The sequence below is a fragment of the Capricornis sumatraensis genome, chromosome 2, assembly GCF_032405125.1.
Source record: "Capricornis sumatraensis isolate serow.1 chromosome 2, serow.2, whole genome shotgun sequence".
Lineage (NCBI taxonomy): Eukaryota > Metazoa > Chordata > Mammalia > Artiodactyla > Bovidae > Capricornis > Capricornis sumatraensis.
In genome coordinates, this window is record NC_091070.1 from 108,957,713 (window position 1) to 108,976,746 (window position 19,034).

General features: G+C 46.5%; 1 protein-coding gene across 3 annotated transcripts in view; it reads left to right on the forward strand.

The window, feature by feature from the left end:
• Positions 1–2,191: 2,191 nt before the first annotated feature.
• Positions 2,192–19,034, forward strand: part of OLFML2B (olfactomedin like 2B) — a 47,824-nt gene continuing 30,981 nt past the window's right edge. For all 3 annotated transcript variants that reach the window (XM_068963734.1, XM_068963735.1, XM_068963736.1), the window contains exons 1-3: positions 2,192–2,365; positions 4,803–5,066; positions 7,820–7,927. In XM_068963734.1, the coding sequence (XP_068819835.1) occupies positions 2,192–2,365; positions 4,803–5,066; positions 7,820–7,927 (546 nt within the window). The remainder of the gene's footprint in view (positions 2,366–4,802; positions 5,067–7,819; positions 7,928–19,034) is intronic.

Below are 19,034 nucleotides of genomic sequence, written 5' to 3' on the forward strand. Positions count from 1 at the left end.
GAATCTATTTGTCACTTCTACTGTATAATTATAAGGCATTTGATTTAGGTCATATCTGAATGGTCTAGTGGTTTTCCCTACTTTTTCAATTTCAGTCTGAATTTTGCAATAAGGAGTTCATGATCTGAGCCACAGTCAGCTCCCCGTCTTCGGCTGCAAAGAATATAATCAATCTGATTTCAGTACTGATCATCTGGTGATGTCCATGTGCAGAGTCTTCTCTTGTGCTGTTAGAAGATGATGTTTGCTATGATCAGTGCGTTCTCTTGGCAAAATTCTGTGCTTCTGTCAACTATCATCATTTATATGAGCTGAAATCTCATAGTTTATTATTTAGATTATGAGGACCCTTTTTCCTTACTATAAAAGGCACAGTGTTTGAATTTCCCAAAGATGCGTGACACTTTTCACATCTTCTAAGGGGTCTGGCTCTGTTTTGCATTTCCACAGTTGTCTCAGAAGGTGCAGTGCCTCCTTTAATTCAGACACTGTTAATCGTCACTGTCGGTTTATAAAACGGAACCTAATTAAGGGATACTGTAACACAGTTGCACACTGTTGAAGGTGGACATCTTCTAAGAGATCATCTAATGACAGAGATCCTGACAATTGTCCCAAACCATGAAGACAGTAAGAGTTGTCCCCGTGGACAATCAACTGTGTCTCCGATAGCAGCTGCCCGCTCCCCCCCTCCCTGTCCCACAGACTGTCAGAGATTTACTGAAAAACCTACTCTGTTTGTCTTTAATAATTACACAACTTAGCTATGGTTTTTCCAGTAGTCATGTATGGATGTGAGAGTTGGACTATAAAGAAAGCTGAGTGCTAAAGAATTGATGCTTTTGAACTGTGGTGTTGGAGAAGACTCTTGAGAGTCCCTTGGACTGCAAGGAGATCCAACCAGGCCATCCTAAAGGAGATCAGTCCCGGGTGTTCATTGACAGATGATGAAGCTGAAACTCCAATACTTTGGCCACCTGATACGAAGAGCTGACTCATTTGAAAAGACCCCAATGCTGGGAAAGATTGAGGGCGGGAGGAGAAGGGGACGACAGAGGATGAGATGGTTGGATGGCATCACCGACTCAATGGACATGAGTCTGGGTAGACTCCAGGAAATGGTGATGGACAGGGAGGCCTGGCGTGTGCGGTTCATGGGGTCGCAATGAGTCGGACACGACTGAGCGGCTGAACTGAACTGAGGACACTCCTGCAGAGAGTTCAGTAGTTATCCTCTGGGTGGAGGTATTACCAGGTTCTAAAGCTGCGGCAGGCAAGCAAACGACCAGCGGCGCTAAGTTCAAAGCTGCCAAGTGTCTTTCCAGAGTCGTCAGGGAAAAGAAACATCCAAGAGCAAATGTTCCTTCGGTCCTCCAGGTGCAATAAAAGGGGTTGCTGAGGATCCATCTATACTGGCTCTCGCTTGGAGACAGCTCTTGGTGCCTACCTGCCAACCCACAGGAAACTCGCTCCTTCGGAGAGACTGGGCACAAGGGATCCCCGAACTTCAGGCACCCGGCTCAGGGTAACTTCTCTCCCCTTTGCGGTCAGATGAAAGAGGCGCCCTTCCGACGTCACCCCTGGAGGGCGTGAGCAGCAGCTGAGATCGAGTCGGGGGCGGGGTCGGCTGGTCTCCCCGCCGCCCGAGCCCAGGGCGCTTCCCGGTCCTCCTCCTCCTCCGCGCGGTAACTGGCTGCATCCCCGCGGCCCGGCACAATAGAGGCTCCGCCCTCCCTCCGCGCCAGCGCTGCGCGGCGCCCTGGCCCAGCAGCCCTCGCCACCGCCGCCGCTGCCGGCCCCGCACTCCCACAGGGCCCGGGTGCGCCCCCAGCTTCCCGCCGCCCGCCCCGGCGCGCATCGCCCCGCTCGCATCCGCCGGACCCGCTCCTTCCACCTGAGCCCTCTCCAGAGGACGACGCGCTCGCCTTGCCACCTCCACCTTCCTGTCACCTCCTCTGCCCCGCGCCCCCGTCTACCGGCTGATCGCGTCGGGAAGGAGATGACCAGGGTCTCTGGGGCGCACATTCCTGCCCTGCCCGGCCGCACCCAGCTCTAGAGCAGTCACTCTGGGGCTCCAGCCAAGACACCCTCTCGCCTCACTCCTTGCTGAGATACCCGTTCCCCCCGCCCCCTCCGCACCGGACCCCAGCCATTCTTCCAAGGGGCCGAGCTCCCTCTTGTCGCCTTCCTCATGGCCAAGTCTTTGCTGCTAGTTCTCTGCTTCGCTTTGGTTACGACTCTGGGCTGGGGGTACAGCTCTCCCCCCACCGGGACGACCGAGCCCCCAGATGTGCAGACGGTGGCACCCACAGAGGATGAGACTCTGCAAAACGAAGCAGACAACCAGGAGAACGTTTTATCTCAGGTAGGCTGCGAGTCCCATGCCCACTCCTTTTGCCCCAGTGATGGCAAGAGCCTTAAGACGGTCCTCGCTGAAGCGTTCAGAGGCAGCTGGTTGTCCCTCCATTACCGAAGGGGAGGGCTTTTGCTTTCCATTTATCAGAACATTTTCTTAGCTGAAGAGACATGGGTCCTCCTCTCAAAGTCATAGGGTCTTTCAAGGTTACAGAATCAGGAAAAAGGAGAGGAGAAGGAAGGGGAGACACGTCACAACTCCCTGAGAAGAAAGAAAAAATATCAAAACCTTTTGGTTCAAGGGTTGTGGAAAGTATGGCCATCTCTTGTCTGTGTGGCTGTTTGTCAGAACTGGAATGTGAAAACAGGCAGGCATGTTGGACCGAAGGCAGATGGTGTAACCCATGGGGAGATATTTCATGACATTGAGTGAGACCCCCAGGGAGGAAAGAGAGCCGCAACAAGTGTGATGAACGTGAGGTGAGCCCCAAACTTTGGCACTGATGGTAAGTGCCCCCCTCACACTGGGGAGATGAGGTGGAAATGTAGATCCACTCAGGTCTGGCAGATGGTGTCGGAGCGGGGAGTGACAGCGGATGGGCACAGAATCTGTAACACATCCTTTTACAAAGAGCGTTCACTTGTTTAATTTGCCTCAATCCTCACGCGTGCTTACTCCTGCTCTATAGATAAGGACCGTAAGGCTTGAAACGGTAAAGGGCCCTAGAGATGGGCAGACCCAGGTCCTCTGACCGTCTGCAGCCCTGATCTCATGACAGGAAAAAACAGTTCTCTCTAGACTGTTTATTGCATGCTTTCCAGGACCGGCCTGATGATTGCGTGGTGGGTGTCACCTTAATCCTAAGGAGGAGGGACGGCTGAAAAAGGATCCCTATAGTGCTGCCTGTGCCTCTACTGAGCCCTTGGACTGGGATTCTTGACTCCTTGCTGTAGAAAGAATGATCGGCTCCACTTTGGCATTTATCAGACACTAGTCACCTCACCTTTCCTTTAAGAATGATGCTAATATATGCCCTATGCTCATCCACAACCTCGCACTGACCCCTAAATCAAAAAGACTTAAAAATCCATCACACTGGGGCTCTGGAGGACCATCAACAAAAACTTTCCTGAAACTTGAGCCTCCCGAAAGGAAGGAATTCACCCAGAGTCTCTGAGTAGGGCTATACAGGAATCTAAGCAGCGTTTCGGAGAACAGACAGCTATGATTTTCCATCGGCCCATAAAGACTGGCCACTTAAGTCATCTTGAACTATAACTCTGTCTTCCACTGATCCATTCCGCCTTTGACAACAGTCCTAACACAAATATTAGTATTAGAAGAAACCCAACCTTTGCAAGAAAAACATTACAAGACTTCTTTCCCCCAACTGCATCCCAGGAACATGTCCACTCCAACAAGCCCAGAGCTTGCCTGCCAGGGTCATTAGTCAAAGGAAGGAAACCGTTCCCTGTGCCCACAGAGGGAGCCGTGACCTTGGGGATATAGGATGTCTTGCAGAGGAGCTGGGGAGGAGCCTTGTCCCCAGCAAGTGCCTAGGACTGTGGTTCCAGCCAGCCTGCCATTGCGTGTTTTCCTGCCTGGGCGAGCACTCAGAAAGAAATGTTTAGGGCTGTGGAGGCAGCAAGTGCTGCCAGTTTGCTTTCCTGGCTTTGGCCTGGGGTTTGGGTGCAGAAGTTATTCTAGGAGCCAAATGAACCCCTGGGCTGAGTGAACTTGCTGACATCTGCATCTGTCTCTCTCCTCCCAGTTTCTTTTTTCCAAATCTAACTCATCCTTTGAGGCCACATCAGATACCACTTCCTTCTAGAAGCCACGCTCTGTGGCCTTCTGTTGGAGCTCCCACTGGACTCCCACATCCGGGGTACTTACCGCTCCCTGCTTGGTGTAATCGTAACTTACAGACCTCTTGCACAGTAAGCTCTTGAGATCAGGCTCTCTGGCCCATTCATTGCTTTAGCTCTCATAGCACCAAGCTTAGTCCCAAGGTGGCACTCAATAAATGGAGAATGAATGAAGGGGAACAGAAGCCAGTAGTCTTGAAATTGGAATGTCAGTTTTCCAATCCCTCCGTCAATCCTTTCTCCTTTCCCTCTTTAGTCTAAATCTGGATTCTAGCTGAGGCAAGTACTGTTGGAAGAATGATGGAGCTTATTTGTTTTTTTCCTTTAAGTGATAAAAGACTAAGGCTCCCTGAGAAATGCACTCCTTTCCAAAATAAGTAAAGAGAGCTGAACTCAGAGTGCCTTCCAGGAAATGCTAGAGTCAGCAAATTGTGTTGCGATGACCCCTTCAACTCCGCACCAGAGTTATCGGAGATCTCTGGCTAGCAGCACATCTGACAAAGTGAATGTAGAGCCTTTTTCAGGACCCTGATGGATGCTGGTGTTTGCACAGCCCCAACCTGGTCTCTCTCTTTGTCTAGTTGCTGGGAGACTATGACAAAGTCAAGGCCGTGTCTGAGGGCTCGGACTGCCAGTGCAAGTGTGTAGTGCGACCCCTGGGCCGAGATGCCTGCCAGCGGGTCAACGCGGGGACCTCCCGGAAGGAAGACTTCTACACAGTGGAGACCATCACCTCGGGGTCCTCCTGCAAGTGTGCCTGCGTGGCACCTCCGTCCGCCCTCAATCCCTGCGAGGGAGACTTCAGGCTCCAGAAGCTTCGGGAGGCAGACAGCCGGGACTTGAAGGTAGGACCTGGTAGAGGGTGAGGCCTGGGTGAGAGGGACCCATGAGTCTGACAAGGCTTTCGCTGGGGATCAAGGCCTTGGAGTAAGTGGGCCCTGTTTTAGCCTTTAAAGGAGGTCAGGCTCTGGGCTAGAGAGTGTTGTGTGTGGATCTGGAGCTGATGAACTGACAGACTGGTCATCTGCAACTCTAACGTCTGAGGGTGATGCCTAGAGCAAAGTATGCCTCCCTCTCTTTTGGAGCCAAGGAGGCTGGGCCTGGGAGCAGCTGCCAGACCCAGCTGGCCAAAAGAACTCAGCGTTCTTCTCCAGGAAAGTTACTGCCATGATTTACTGTCAGCACAGCAGGCACCCCAGAGACACACAGAGAGCAGCGAGCCTTTAGTCCTCAGTGCAGGAGCTGGGTGACCCAAGGAAGAAGAGGCCTGGGGCCTGCCCTAGGTCCAACCAGCAAACTGCAATCCTATAGACACAGACCTAGAGACAAGTGTATAGATACCAAGGGGAAAGAGGGAGGTGGGAGGAATTGGGAGACTGGGATTGGCACATATATACTATTGATACTGTATATAAAATATATAACGAATGAGAATATACTATATAGCACAGGGAACTCTACTTAATTCTCTGGTGACCTGAAGGGCTTCCCTAGTGGCTTAGATGGTAAAGAATCTGCCTGCAGTGCAGGAGACCCAAGTTCAGTCCCTGGGTCAGGAAGATTCCCTGGAGGAGGGCATGGCAACCCACTGCAGTATTCTTGCCTGGAGAATCCCATGGACAGAGGAGCCTGGCAGGCTATAGTCCGTGGGGTCGCAAAGAGTCAGACACGAATGGGTTTCCTGAATGGAAAGTAAATCCAAAAAGGAGAAGATATATGAGTATCTGACATGACTTAGCAACTGAACAACAGCAATAATATGTACATGTATGGCTGATTCATTTTTGCTGTACAATAGAAAATAACAGAACACTGTAAAGCAGCTATACTCATAATTGGAATCCTATAATCCTGGACCACAGGGTAGGGAGACTCAGGTCCTATCTGGGACAGCTGCATAGGTCAGCTAAGGCCTTCATCTGATCCCCACCTTCCCCTCTTCATCTGTAGTGTGGGCTCATGGGATAAGCTTGATTTAGAGTCAGACTTGGGTTCAAATCATTGCTAGTGCTTGCTACATGGTGATATGCAAGTTATTCAACTGGCCTGACCTCAGTCTCCTCAAATTAAAAAGTAGGAAGAATAACATCTACCTTTGAGGGTTTTGAGCATAGATGAGATGACAACTACTGAGTACTTGGCACAATGACTGACATATAGTTGGGGCTTGATAGACACATTCCAATAGTGAATGACCATGTAAAGTGCTACTGCTATGCCAGAAGCTGGCACACACTTGGTAACTGGTCGTCACTGATATTCCTTTAAGCAGAGTTGGGTCTCACCCCACTCTAGTACTCTTGCCTGGAAAATCCCATGGATGGAGGAGCCTGGTAGGCTGCAGTCCATGGGGTCCCTAAGAGTCGGACGTGACTGAGCGACTTCACTTTCACTTTTCCCTTTCATGCACTGGAGGAGGAAATGGCAACCCACTCCAGTGTTCTTGCCTGGAGAATCCCAGGGACAGGGGAGCCCGGTGGGCTGCCATCTACAGGGTCGCACAGGGTTGGACATGACTGAAGCGACTTAGCAGCAGCAGCAGCAGCAGCAGCAGCAGCAGCAGGGTTTACCAGTAAAATGAGTGTCCCAGAATTCAGCCATGTCACTCAGAGCTGCAGCTCTGCTGTGAAACAATTTCTGAACCAAAGGCACAATCACTCAGTTATAGGGTTGGACTCTTGGGGGGTTCTGAAACAATAGCAGGCAACATTTTAGGAATCAGAGAATCATCACTCCCTGGCTGCCCTTCCGTGGCTCTCACCCAGGCTTCAGCTATCGTCCTCTGATGGAGAGGAAGGAGATCTTTGAAACATGAGCACTTCACACACAGAGTTCTTATCTGATAGAAAGGCTGTGGGGCACACGTATGTCCAGCAGACTTTCCCAGGGGTAGTCCTTGGCAGGGAGGCTCACTTTAAGCATCTCTCATGCTTCCTGTGCCTAAACTTTGCATGACCTGGATGTCACCAGCACCTCAGCCACCTTTCTCCCCCTGGATCTGTACTGGCAGGGAGGACAGTGTCGAAAAAAATTGAGAAAGCTGGGTACCCATGACAACTTGCCACCTTAAAGGTGGGCCACTGGGTCTCTTTTACCTCCCAGGTGCAGTTTTGCCTTTAGTGCTAAGGTAAAGCTTGCTGGTGTCTTCCAGGGACTTCAGCAGACATTGCATGGAAGTATTCAGAAGCATATCCTCAAGGCACGGATGTTAATAAGCCACTTTGTTGAGTTTATATATCACTTGTTATGGGGAATCGAGGAGGAAGATGACATTGCACTCCTTTCAAGGAGCTCACAGTCTAGTAGGAAAGCCAGACATGCATCCAACTGATAGACTTAATAAAGGAAGTACAGACAGTTTGGTGAAGCTATTCAGACCTCAGTTGACTTGTAGGATTCTATCTTCTTAACCATATACTCGTAGACAGAACACACCTACACCATTGGATCTGCCTATCCGCCCGCATAAGCACCAGTTTCCGAGGGCCGCCTCGCAATTCCTGGCTAGTGGTGTCCCTGTCCAGCCTCCGACACGGAGACGTCTCCCTCTCGGTCTATCTGCACCAGCCTTGGACTGATGCCTGCCCTTGTTTCGTAGCTCTCCACCATTATAGACATGCTGGAAGGAGCTTTCTACGGCTTGGATCTCCTGAAGCTGCATTCAGTTACCACCAAACTGGTGGGGCGAGTGGACAAGCTGGAGGAGGTAAGGAAGATTCTAGATTTCTATATCTTTCTCTTGATCAAACCTCAAAGTGTATTAAAGTCAACCAAAGCCTTTTTTTCAGAAAGCATGTACCCTGGTTATATTTAACACATTATTCTTTGGAAAGAAAAAAAATATACATAAAACACTCATCCAAAATCATGCCAAATTGGTGATAAAAAGAAATAGTGAAATATAAATGTAAATACCTTCTTTTTTCCATATATAAGAACCACTAAACAATGTATATCTACTTTCCCCTTGACTTCGAGGGAACTCAGAGCTGAATAAAATGTAAAAAGTACAATAAGCATCTTACTTCATATTTTAAGGTGGAGTCATCTCTCTTCTGAGTATATGGTTATTAATTTCCTTTCTTAAAGAAACTGTTCTGGTGCATGTCTCTGTGTGTGTCAGAGAGAAGGGGCAATAATCCATCTCAAATCCATTTTAGAAAAAAAAGACATAAAATGTTTACTAATAAATAATACCCCTTATTGGAAACCATTCATGCTGCTCACCTCCAGGAAAAGTAGACTAGTAATGTAATGTCCGTAGACAGAGATGCATTTGTATGACTGAGTTCGAAAGAGATGCGCAGCTGGAGCTATGGTTTTCACAGCTGATAGGAGATTGAAGTCATAAACAGTAATGCTGACATTGATTTGTTGTTGTGATGTTTCAACATGTAAATAAGCAATCATGTAATTATCAGAAAAGGAATGATCATCGTTCAGCCTGATGGATGAGAAGTTTATTGACTGGCATCCAGTCCTTGAATGAATTCTTAAAGCAGTGGCTCAAAGAGCTGCTACTTCAAGTAGAAAACTATTTACTTTTTAGAATGTTAATGTAAGATAAATTTAATAATGAGATAACTGTAAATATATTATTATTCCTCATGAAAAAGTGGGCTTTGGGGGGGTCTCTCATGGAGAAGCTGAGGTTCCCTGGTGGGTGATTAGCTGAGATAGCAGATGTAAGTAAGAAGGTGTATGTAAGGCTCTTCAGTTCAGTTCAGTTCAGTTCAGTTCAGTCACTCAGTCGTGTCCGACTCTTTGCGACCCCATGAATTGCAGCACGCCAGGCCTCCCTGTCCATCACCAACTCCCGGAGTTCACTCAGACTCACGTCCATCGAGTCCGTGATGCCATCCAGCCATCTCATCCTTGGTCGTCCCCTTCTCCTCCTGCCCCCAATCCCTCCCAGCATCAGAGTCTTTTCCAGTGAGTCAACTCTTCACATGAGGTGGCCAAAGTACTGGAGTTTCAGCTTTAGCATCATTCCTTCCAAAGAAATCCCAGGGCTGATCTCCTTCAGAATGGACTGGTTAGATCTCCTTGCAGTCCAAGGGACTCTCAAGAGTCTTCTCCAACACCACAGTTCAAAAGCATCAGTTCTTCGGCACTCAGCCTTCTTCACAGTCCAACTCTCACATCCATACATGACCACAGGAAAAACCATAGCCTTGACTAGATGGACCTTAGTTGGCAAAGTAATGTCTCTGCTTTTGAATATACTATCTAGGTTGGTCATAACTTTTCTTCCAAGGAGTAAGTGTCTTTTAATTTCATGGCTGCAATCACCATCTGCAGTGATTTTGGAGCCCCCCAAAATAAAGTCTGACACTGTTTCCACTGTTTCCCCATCTATTTCCCATGAAGTGATGGGACTGGATGCCAGGCTTCTCAGGGGGGCAAAAAAAGCCACTGGACCAGGAGTCAGGACAGTGAATTACTCTTTGTTTGCCATTCCCACGCAGCCATATCTCACTTTTCCCATCTGTGAAGTGGGAAAGGTCTGCTGCCTACTTTGTGTGTTTCCTGAGGGGATAAAGTTGAACAAAGTACTCAGGTTATGACCAATGAGAGAGTGGGGGCAAATATCCCTCTGTTGCTTTGCCAGGAGAACTGAGATAAGGATGATGAAATGTTATGGTTTCAAGGATTGATTTCAGCACACTCCTTACACTCCTAAAACATTCCCAGAAAGAGAACACCACATACAGACGGCCAACATCACATGAAAAGATGCTCAAGATGACTGATTATTAGAGAAATGCAAATAAAAACTACAATGAGGTATCACCTCATACCCGACAGAATGACCATCATCAAAAAAATCTACAAACAATAAATGCTGGAGAGAATGTGGAGAAAAGAGAACCCTCCTGTACTGTTGATGGGAATGTAAACTGATACAGCCACTGTGGAGAACAATATGGTGATTCCCTAAAAACCTAGGGATAACACTACCATATGACCCAGCAAGCCCACTACTGGGCATGTACCCTGAGAAAACCATAATTCAAAAAGCCACATGTATCCCAATGTTCATTTCTATTGAACATTTACAATAGTCAGGACATGGAAGCAACCTCAAAGTCCATTGACAGATGAATGGATAAAGAAATTGTGGTACGTATATACAAGGGAATATTTCAGTTCAGTTCAGTCGCTCAGTCGTGTCTGACTCTTTGCAACCCCATGAATCGCAGCATGCCAGGCCTCCCTGTCCATCACCAACTCCGGGAGTTCACTCAGACTCACGTCCATCGAGTCAGTGACGCCATCCAGCCATCTCATCCTCTGTCGTCCCCTTCTCCCCCTGCTCCCAGTCCCTCCCAGCATCAGAGTCTTTTCCAATATTACTCAGCCAAAAAAATAAACAAATTTGAGTCAGTTCTAATGAGGTGGATAAAACTAGAGCCTATTATACAGAGTGAAATAAATCAGAAAGAGAAAAACAAATATTCTATATTAATGCATATATATGGAATATAGAAAAATGGCACAGATCAACCTATTTGCAGGGCAAGGATAGAGACGCAGATGTAAAGGACAGACTTGTGAACACATGGGAGAAGGAGAAAGTGGGACGATTCGAGAGTGTAGCATTGACAAATCCGTATGTAAGAAGAGTCCGAAATGCAGTGCTTGGATGCAGTCTCTGAAACAACAAAACAATCTCTGTTCATTTCCAAGGCAAACCATACAATATCACGGTAATCCAAGTCTATGCCCCGACCAGTAATGCTGAAGAAGCTGATTGAATGGTTCTCTGAAGACCTACAAGACCTTTTAGAACTAACACCCAAAAAAGATGTCCTTTTCATTATAGGGGACTAGAATGCAAAAGTAGGAAATCAAGAAACATCTGGAGTAACAGGCAGATTTGGCCTTGGAGTACAGAATGAAGCAGGGCAAAGGCTAATAGAGTTCTGCCAAGAGAACACACTGGTCATAGCAAACACCTTCTTCCAACAACGCAAGAGAAGACTCTACACATGGACATCACCAGATGGCCAACACCGAATTCAGATTGATTATATTCTTTGCAGCCAAAGATGGAGAAGCTCTATACAGTCAACAAAAACAAGACCAGGAGCTGACTGTGGCTCAGATCATGAACTCCTTATTACCAAATTCAGACTTAAATTGAGAAAGAAGGGAAAACAACCAGACCATTCAGATATGACCTAAATCAAATCCCTTATGATTATACAGTGGAAGTAAGAAATAGATTTCAAGGGATTAGATCTGATAGAGCGCCTGATGAACTAAGGACGGAGGTTCGTGACATTGTACAGGAGACAGGGATCAAGACCATCCCCAAGAAAAAGAAATGCAAAAAAGCAAAATGGCTGTCTGAGGAGGCCTTAGGAATAGCTGTGAAAAGAAGGGTACCGAAAAGCTAAGAGGAAAAGGAAAGATAGACCCATTTGAATGCAGAGTTCCAAAGAATAGCAAGGAGAGATAAGAAAGCAGTCCTCAGCTATAAAGCAAAGAAATAGAGGAAAACAATAGAATAGGAAAGACTAGAGATCTCTTCAAGGAAATTAGAGATGCCAAGGGAACATTTCATGCAAAGATGGGCTCAATAAAGGACAGAAATGGTATGCACCAACAGAAGCAGAAGATATTAAGAAGAGGTGGCAAGAATACACAGAACTGTACAAAAAAGATCTTCATGACCCGGATAATCATGCTGGTGTGGGCACTCACCTAGAGCAGACATCCTGGAATGTGAAGTCAAATGGGCCTTAGGAAGCATCACTATGAGCAAAGCTAGTGGAGGTGATGGCATTCCAATTGAGCTATTTCAAATCCTGAAAGATGATGCTGTCCAAGTGCTGCACTCAATATGCCAGCAAATTTGGAAAACTCAGCAGTGGCCACAGGACTGGAAAATGTCAGTTTTCATTCCAATCCCAAAGAAAGGCAATGACAAAGAATGCTCAAACTACTGCACAATTGAAGTCATCTCACATGCTGGTAAAGTAATGCTCAAAATTCTCCAAGCCAGACTTCAGCAATATGTGAACCATGAACTTCCAGGACCAGTTCAAGCTGGTTTTAGAAGAGGCAGAGGAACCAGAGATCAAATTGTCAACATCTGCTGGATCATCGCAAAAGCAAGAGAGTTCCAGAAAAACATCTATTTCTGCTTTATTGACTATGCCAAAGGCTTTGACTGTGTGGATCACAATAAACTGGAAAATTCTTCAAGAGATGGGAATACCAGACCACCTGACCTGCCTCTTGAGAAACCTGAATGCAGGTCAGAAAGCTACAATTAGAACTGGACATGGAACAACAGACTGGTTCCAAATAGAGAAAGGAGTACGTCAAGGCTGTATATTGTCACCCTGCTTATTTAACTTCTATGCAGAGTACATCATGAAACTCGCTGGTCTGGAAGAAGCACAAGCTGAAATCAAGTTGCCGGGAGAAATATCAATAACCTCAGATATGCAAATGACACCACGCTCATAGCAGAAAGTGAAGAACTAAAGAGTCTCTTGATGAAAGTGAAAGAGGAGAGTGAAAAAGTTGGCTTAAAGCTCAGCATTCAGAAAACGAAGATCATGGCATCCAGTCCCATCACTTCATGGCAGGTAGATGGGGAAACAGTGGAAACAGTGACAGACTTTATTTTGGGGGGCTCGAAAATCACTGCAGATGGTGACTGCAGCCATGAAATTAAAAGATGCTTGCTTCTTGGAAGGAAAGTTATGACCAACTTAGACAGCATATTAAAAAACAGAGACATTACTTTGCCAACAAAGGTCCGTCTATTCAAGGCTATGGTTTTTCCAGGAGTCGTGTATGAATGTGAAAGTTGGACTATAAAGCTGAGTGCAGAAGAATTGATGCATTTGAACTGTGGTGTTGTAGAAGACTCTTGAGAGTCCCTTGGACTGCAAGGAGATCCAACCAGTCCATCCTAAAGGAGATCAGTCCTGGGTGTTCCTTGGAAGAACTGATGTTGAAGCTGAAACTCCAATACTTTGGCCACCTGATGCGAAGAGCTGACTCATTTGAAAAGACCCTGATGCTGGGAAAGATTGAGGGCGGGAGGAGAAGGGGACAACAGAGGATGAGATGGTTGGATGGCATCACAGACTCAATGGACATGGGTTTGGGTGGACTCCGGGAGTTGGTGGTGGGAAGGGAGGCCTGGCGTGCTGCGGTTCATGGTGTCGCAAAGAGTCAGACACAACTGAGCGGCTGAACTGAACTGAACTGAACTGATATGTAAAACAGATAACTGATGGGAAGCTGCTGTATGACACGGGGAGCTTGGCCCAGCACTCTGTGAGGACCTGGAGGAGTAGGGTGGGGATTGGGGTGGGATGGAGGCACGAGAGCCAAGGTATACATGTATACTTACAGCTGCTTCATGTTGCTGTACGGCAGAAACCAACACAACATTGTAAAGCAATTATCCTCCAATTAAAAAAAATGTTTAAAGATAGAGAACACCAGAGCCTCCTCAACTACCCGTAGCTTTAACTCCCTCAGTGCTGGGATGAAGTGCTGTCTGAACGTGGCCGTTTGCTCTGGGAGGGTTGGTAGGTCCATGGTCGCTTCAGTTGTGAGGTCTAATGAGCAGGGTCAGGGTACTGGAGCCCAAACTTGGAGGCAGGCCAAGGTGCCCAATAGGATCTTCTTGCCAGTTTACTCTTATCACCCCACTCCTCCTGCAGGGGCTCCCTAAGAGAATCAGGCTACTTGGCATCTTGAGTCTTTCCTTCCCTGATAGTAATAGCTAGACTGATGGGATTAGGAATGGTCAACAGCATCTTACTACCAATGGACTTCATGCAGGCTTGGGATTCTTTCTCCTCCTTAGAACCAGCTTCTGATTCTTTCGAACGGGTTCAAAAGGAATTAGACCAGGATCTAGTTGGACCTTCGAAGCTGAAAAGTACCTCCCTTTCTCTTGGCCCCTAGAACCATCCAGATGTGCAGGAACATCAGTGACAGCCTCCTCTTCTGCTTTTACCTGACCTTGGCAGCCACATGTTTTTCATTCTCCCTGGAGAACACAGCCTGGGAAAGATGGCTCTGGGGGTAGAACACAGTGCTCGTGAGGCCAAGGTCAGGCACTCAGCCTCTGAGAAGGCCAGTGCGCTGAGCTTTGTTGAAGGGCTATAATCTGTTTCCAGCCTTGTCTAGCAGCTGAGCCCTCCCTGCTGGCAAAGGATGGGGCTGTGGGTGAATTTGGTGCAATGCTGCTACCCAGCAGCATCTATCTTCTGAACAGTCACAGTCACTGGGTTTTCGCCAAAACTAACCATAGTTACATTGATGAGAGCTATCTCTTTTTCAAAACTATGGAATGTTTAGTAGCAAGAACTGGAACCTTTATAATCGTCATCATCATCATCATCCCTTATATTTGTATAGCTTTAGTGGTTTTACTTAGTGGCTTCCCTGGGGGCTCAGTGGTAAAGGATCTGCCGGCAATGCAGGAACTGCAGGAGACATGGGTTCAATCCCTGGGTCAGGAAGATCCCCTGGAGGAGGGCATGGCAACCCACTCCAGTATTCTTGCCTGGAGAATCCCGTGGACAGTGGAACCTGGTGAGCTATAGTCCCTGGGGTCACAAAGAGTTGGACATGACTGAAGTGACTTAGCAGCAGCAGCAGCAGTAGTTTTAAAGCATCCCATTTGCACTTAGTTTCTTTGTTCCTATGAGCTGGATAAGACATGAGACCAAAGGAAATTTAAATGGTTTTCCTACAGACACAGTGCTGGGAAAGAATAGGCTGGAGCTCAGGTCTTCTGGTTCCTTGTCCAGACTCTTTCTAATAAACCTTATAAGCATCTTCAAATCATTGCTAGTTGCCCTGGGAGCGTCACTTTTTCCTAACCAGACTTATAGCAATAGTTCTTCCAAGGGAATTTCTAGGCAGAACCATGGCCATATCCCATAAATCCTGTTAAATAGGATTAAAGTTGAGTTAGGGAAGGTCCCATCCAGTGAAAGTTTCCCCAACAGGCAGCCCAAGATGACGAGGTGCTTTGGTGTGACAGTGAATAATGATGGGCCTGGGCCTTGGGCCCACAGACCAGAGTCTCTTGTCTTTGGGTCTGGCCACTCGTCTCCTGGCTCTTGCTGGCCAACTCTGTCTGCAGTCTGCCTACACTGAAAAGGAAGAATGTTGGGTAAATGGAAAAAACATTCCTTCTCCAGCCTGACTCTGCAGGAGGAATGGAATTGAACCTCTGCTCCTGGCCTTTGGATATTCTTGAATCCCAAGGAGAGTTCTTTGGAGGTCAGACCAGACAAAAGGGGTCAAATGGAGGGGCGTTTTGCCCAGAGTAAGATCAGAACTTGGCCCAAGAAGCAGGCACATACACATGTGTACATCCACCTTGGCTCTGCAGGAGGATTTAAGAATGGAAACTCCATTTGCAGATGAAAGAGGAAGGAAGGAGAGAGAAATGGAATCTAAACTGTTGAGAATCTCACCTCCTGGTAAAGTGAGCTCTGGGAGCTCTGCTTGGTGGAGTGATTTTGGTTGAACTTGTGTTTTAAATGGTGAAAAATAACACATGTGTAGGAAAGTGCGTAAACAACGAATATACCGCTTAGCAAATCATTATAAAGCAAATACCGTGCAGCCACCACCCAGTTCAAGAAACAGAGCAATGCTAACACCCCAAGAGCTCCCCACATGCCCTCTTCCCACTTATTAGTTTGGTGCAAATGTAATTGCAGTTTTGGACTGTGAATTTTAAATCATTTTAACTAGGCTCAAACACAGCTTTATTAATAAAAAATAGGAACCATTACAATCAACACATTTTTTCCAATGAGAAATGTTTGATTATTCCTGTAGCATAAAAATCCATGCTTTGGGATTCAACGAACTCTTTGAAAGCATTTTCTGCATCCTGCTGGCTGTGGAAACATTTTCCGTGCAAAAAGTTGTCAAGATGCTTGAAAAAGTAGTAGTGGGTTGGCAAGAGGTCAGGTGAATATGGTGGATGTGGCAAAACTTGGTAGTCCAATTCATTTAACTTTTGAAGTGTTGGCTGTGCAACGTGTGGTCGGGCGTTGTCGTGGAGAAGAATGGGGCCCTTTCTGCTGACTGATGCAGGCTGCAGGCATTGCAGTTTTCGTTGCATCTCATCGATCCGCTGAGCATGCTTCTCAGATGGAATGGTTTCACCAGGATTCAGAAAGTTGTAGTGGATCAGACTAGCAGCAGACAACCAACCAGCAACCATGACTTTTTTGGTGCACATTTGGCTTTGGGAAGTGCTTTGGAGCTTCTCGGTCCAACCACTGAGCCGGTTATCGTATACAATCCACTTTCCATCACATGCCACAATCCATCTGGGAAATAGTTTCTTGCTGTTGCATAGAATAAGAGAGAGAGCACTTCAAAATGACGATTTAAAAAAAATTTCTGGACAGCTCATGAGGCACCCACTTCCTGAGCTTTTTCACCTTTGCAGTTTGTTTCATATGCCAAACTACTGTAGAATAGTTGATGTTGAGTTCTTTGCCAACTTCTCATGTAGTTGTAAGAGGATTAGGTTCAATGATGGCTCTGAGTTGTCATTGTAACTTCTTATGTGCAGCCACTGTGCTGCTCAGCTTCAAGGCTTTCAACTCTTGTAAAACTTCTCGCACTGTACACCACTGCACGGTATGTTCATTAGCAGTTCCCAGACTAGATGCGCGGCTGATGTTGCAAGATGTCTTGCCACTTTACACCCCATTTTTGAACTCAAATAAGAAAATTGCTCGAATTTGCTTTCTGTCTAACTTCATTTCCATAGTCTAAGGTAAATATAAAACAGCAAGTTATAAGCAAAAAAACATAAAGCAAGAAGTGCACATTAAAATGAGGTACAACATGACCACATTTATTTAGAATATATTCCAATATCAAATGGCAAATTTCAGCAACGCAAAACCTCAGTTCTTTTTACCCCAGCCTAATACATCCCATCCCTGAAAGGACCCTCTATCCTTAACTTTATCATCTTCCTTGCTTTTCTTTACAGTTTCATCACCTAAAGATACATCCCTAAATACAATAGTTTTGTTTTTTAACTTTAAATACATAGAATCCTATAGAAGTATGTGTGTATGTGTGTTGGGTTTCTTTCATTCAACTTAGAGTTTTTATGTCAATTCTGTGGCTTGCAGTTCATTAATTTTTATTCCTGTGTAGTATTCTAGTGTGAGATTATACCGCAATTCGCTGATCTCGCCTACTGGTGGTGAATATGGGTGTTATTTTTAGTTTTGTGATTCATACTAGCCCCAGGAGCGCCCCTCTAAAAGCCCATCCCATACACGCATACATTTCTTTATGATATGTAAGTGGGAATGAGACTACTGGGCTGTTATGCTTATCACCAATTTTAAGGGATATGATTGGCCTTCTGCGTCCACATGTTTTGCATCAATAGATTCAACCCATCGTGGCCAAAATATTGGAGCTTCAGCTTCAGCATCAGTCCTTCCAATGAATAAAATGGTGTAGTATTTGCATAAAACTCACAGACATCTTACCATATACTTTAACTTATCTCTAGATTACTCTCAATACCTAATACAATGCAAATGTTATGTCAATATGTGGCAAATTCAATGTTTGTTTTCTGGAGCTTTCTGGAATTTGAGGGGGGGGGGAATATTTATGATCCACCTGATGCAAAGAGCTGATGGAAAAGACCCTGGGATGCTGGGAAAGATTTGAGGGCAGGAGGAAAAGGGGGTGACAGGATGAGATGGTTGGATGGCATCATAGACTCAATTGACAAGAGTTTGAGCAAACTCCAGGAGATAGTGAAGGACAGAGAAGCCTGGTGTGCTTCAGTCCATGGGGTCGACAAGAGTCTGACACAACTGAGCGACTGAACAACACCCTTTTATATAAAGGACTTGAATGGATTCTCTTATCTGTTCTCAGGGGTCCTAGAACTAATTTCCTGCAGATACCAAGGGGCAACTTTATTGCCATACTGTTCTCCCAAGTGGCACCTCTAGCAGGGTGTGAATACTCCATACACATTCTTACCAAAACTTGGTATTGACAGACTTTCTAATTTTTATAATTTTGGAGCATGTATCTTAGCATAACCATTTCATTGTGTTTCAGAAACTTATGCCTCAAAACATCTTTCCTATTCACGTAGTAGAGGCCTGAAACCGCATGGGCATTCCTCTAGAACTGGTCCAAGTAAAAGGACATCTAAGGTGGTCAGTGGTCCAAGAACCTTCAGTGTGGTAGATCCAGACTGACCCTTTTTTGGAAATGGCTGGGAAAGGGAAAGGGATGCACGAAGTAGCGGTATGTATTGGAGTTGAAGTGGGTGTTGGCACAAATATGGAGAAGGCGATGGCACCTCACTCCTGTCCTCTTGCCTGGAAAATCCCATGGACGGAGGAGCCTGGTAGGCTGCAGTCCATGGGGTCGCACAGAGTCGGACATGACTGAAGTGACTTAGTAGCAGCAGCAGGAGCAGCAGCAGGCACAAATACGGGCTTCCCAGGTGGCACTAGTAGTAAAGAACTCACCTGCCAATGCATAAGACGTAAGAGATGAGGGTTCAATCCCTGGGTGGGAAGATCCCCTGGAGAAGGGAATGGCAACCCACTCCAATATTATTGCCTAGAGAATCCCATGGACAGAGGAACCTGGCAGGCTACAGTCCATAGGGTCGCAAAGAGTCGGACACGGCTGAATGACTAAGCACAGCGCGGGCTCAGAGTATAGGTGCCAGGAGAGACAGGAATTAGAAGTCTAGAAGGAAAAGGCAAAGGCAGAACCTCATTGCATGGCCCTTTTCACTC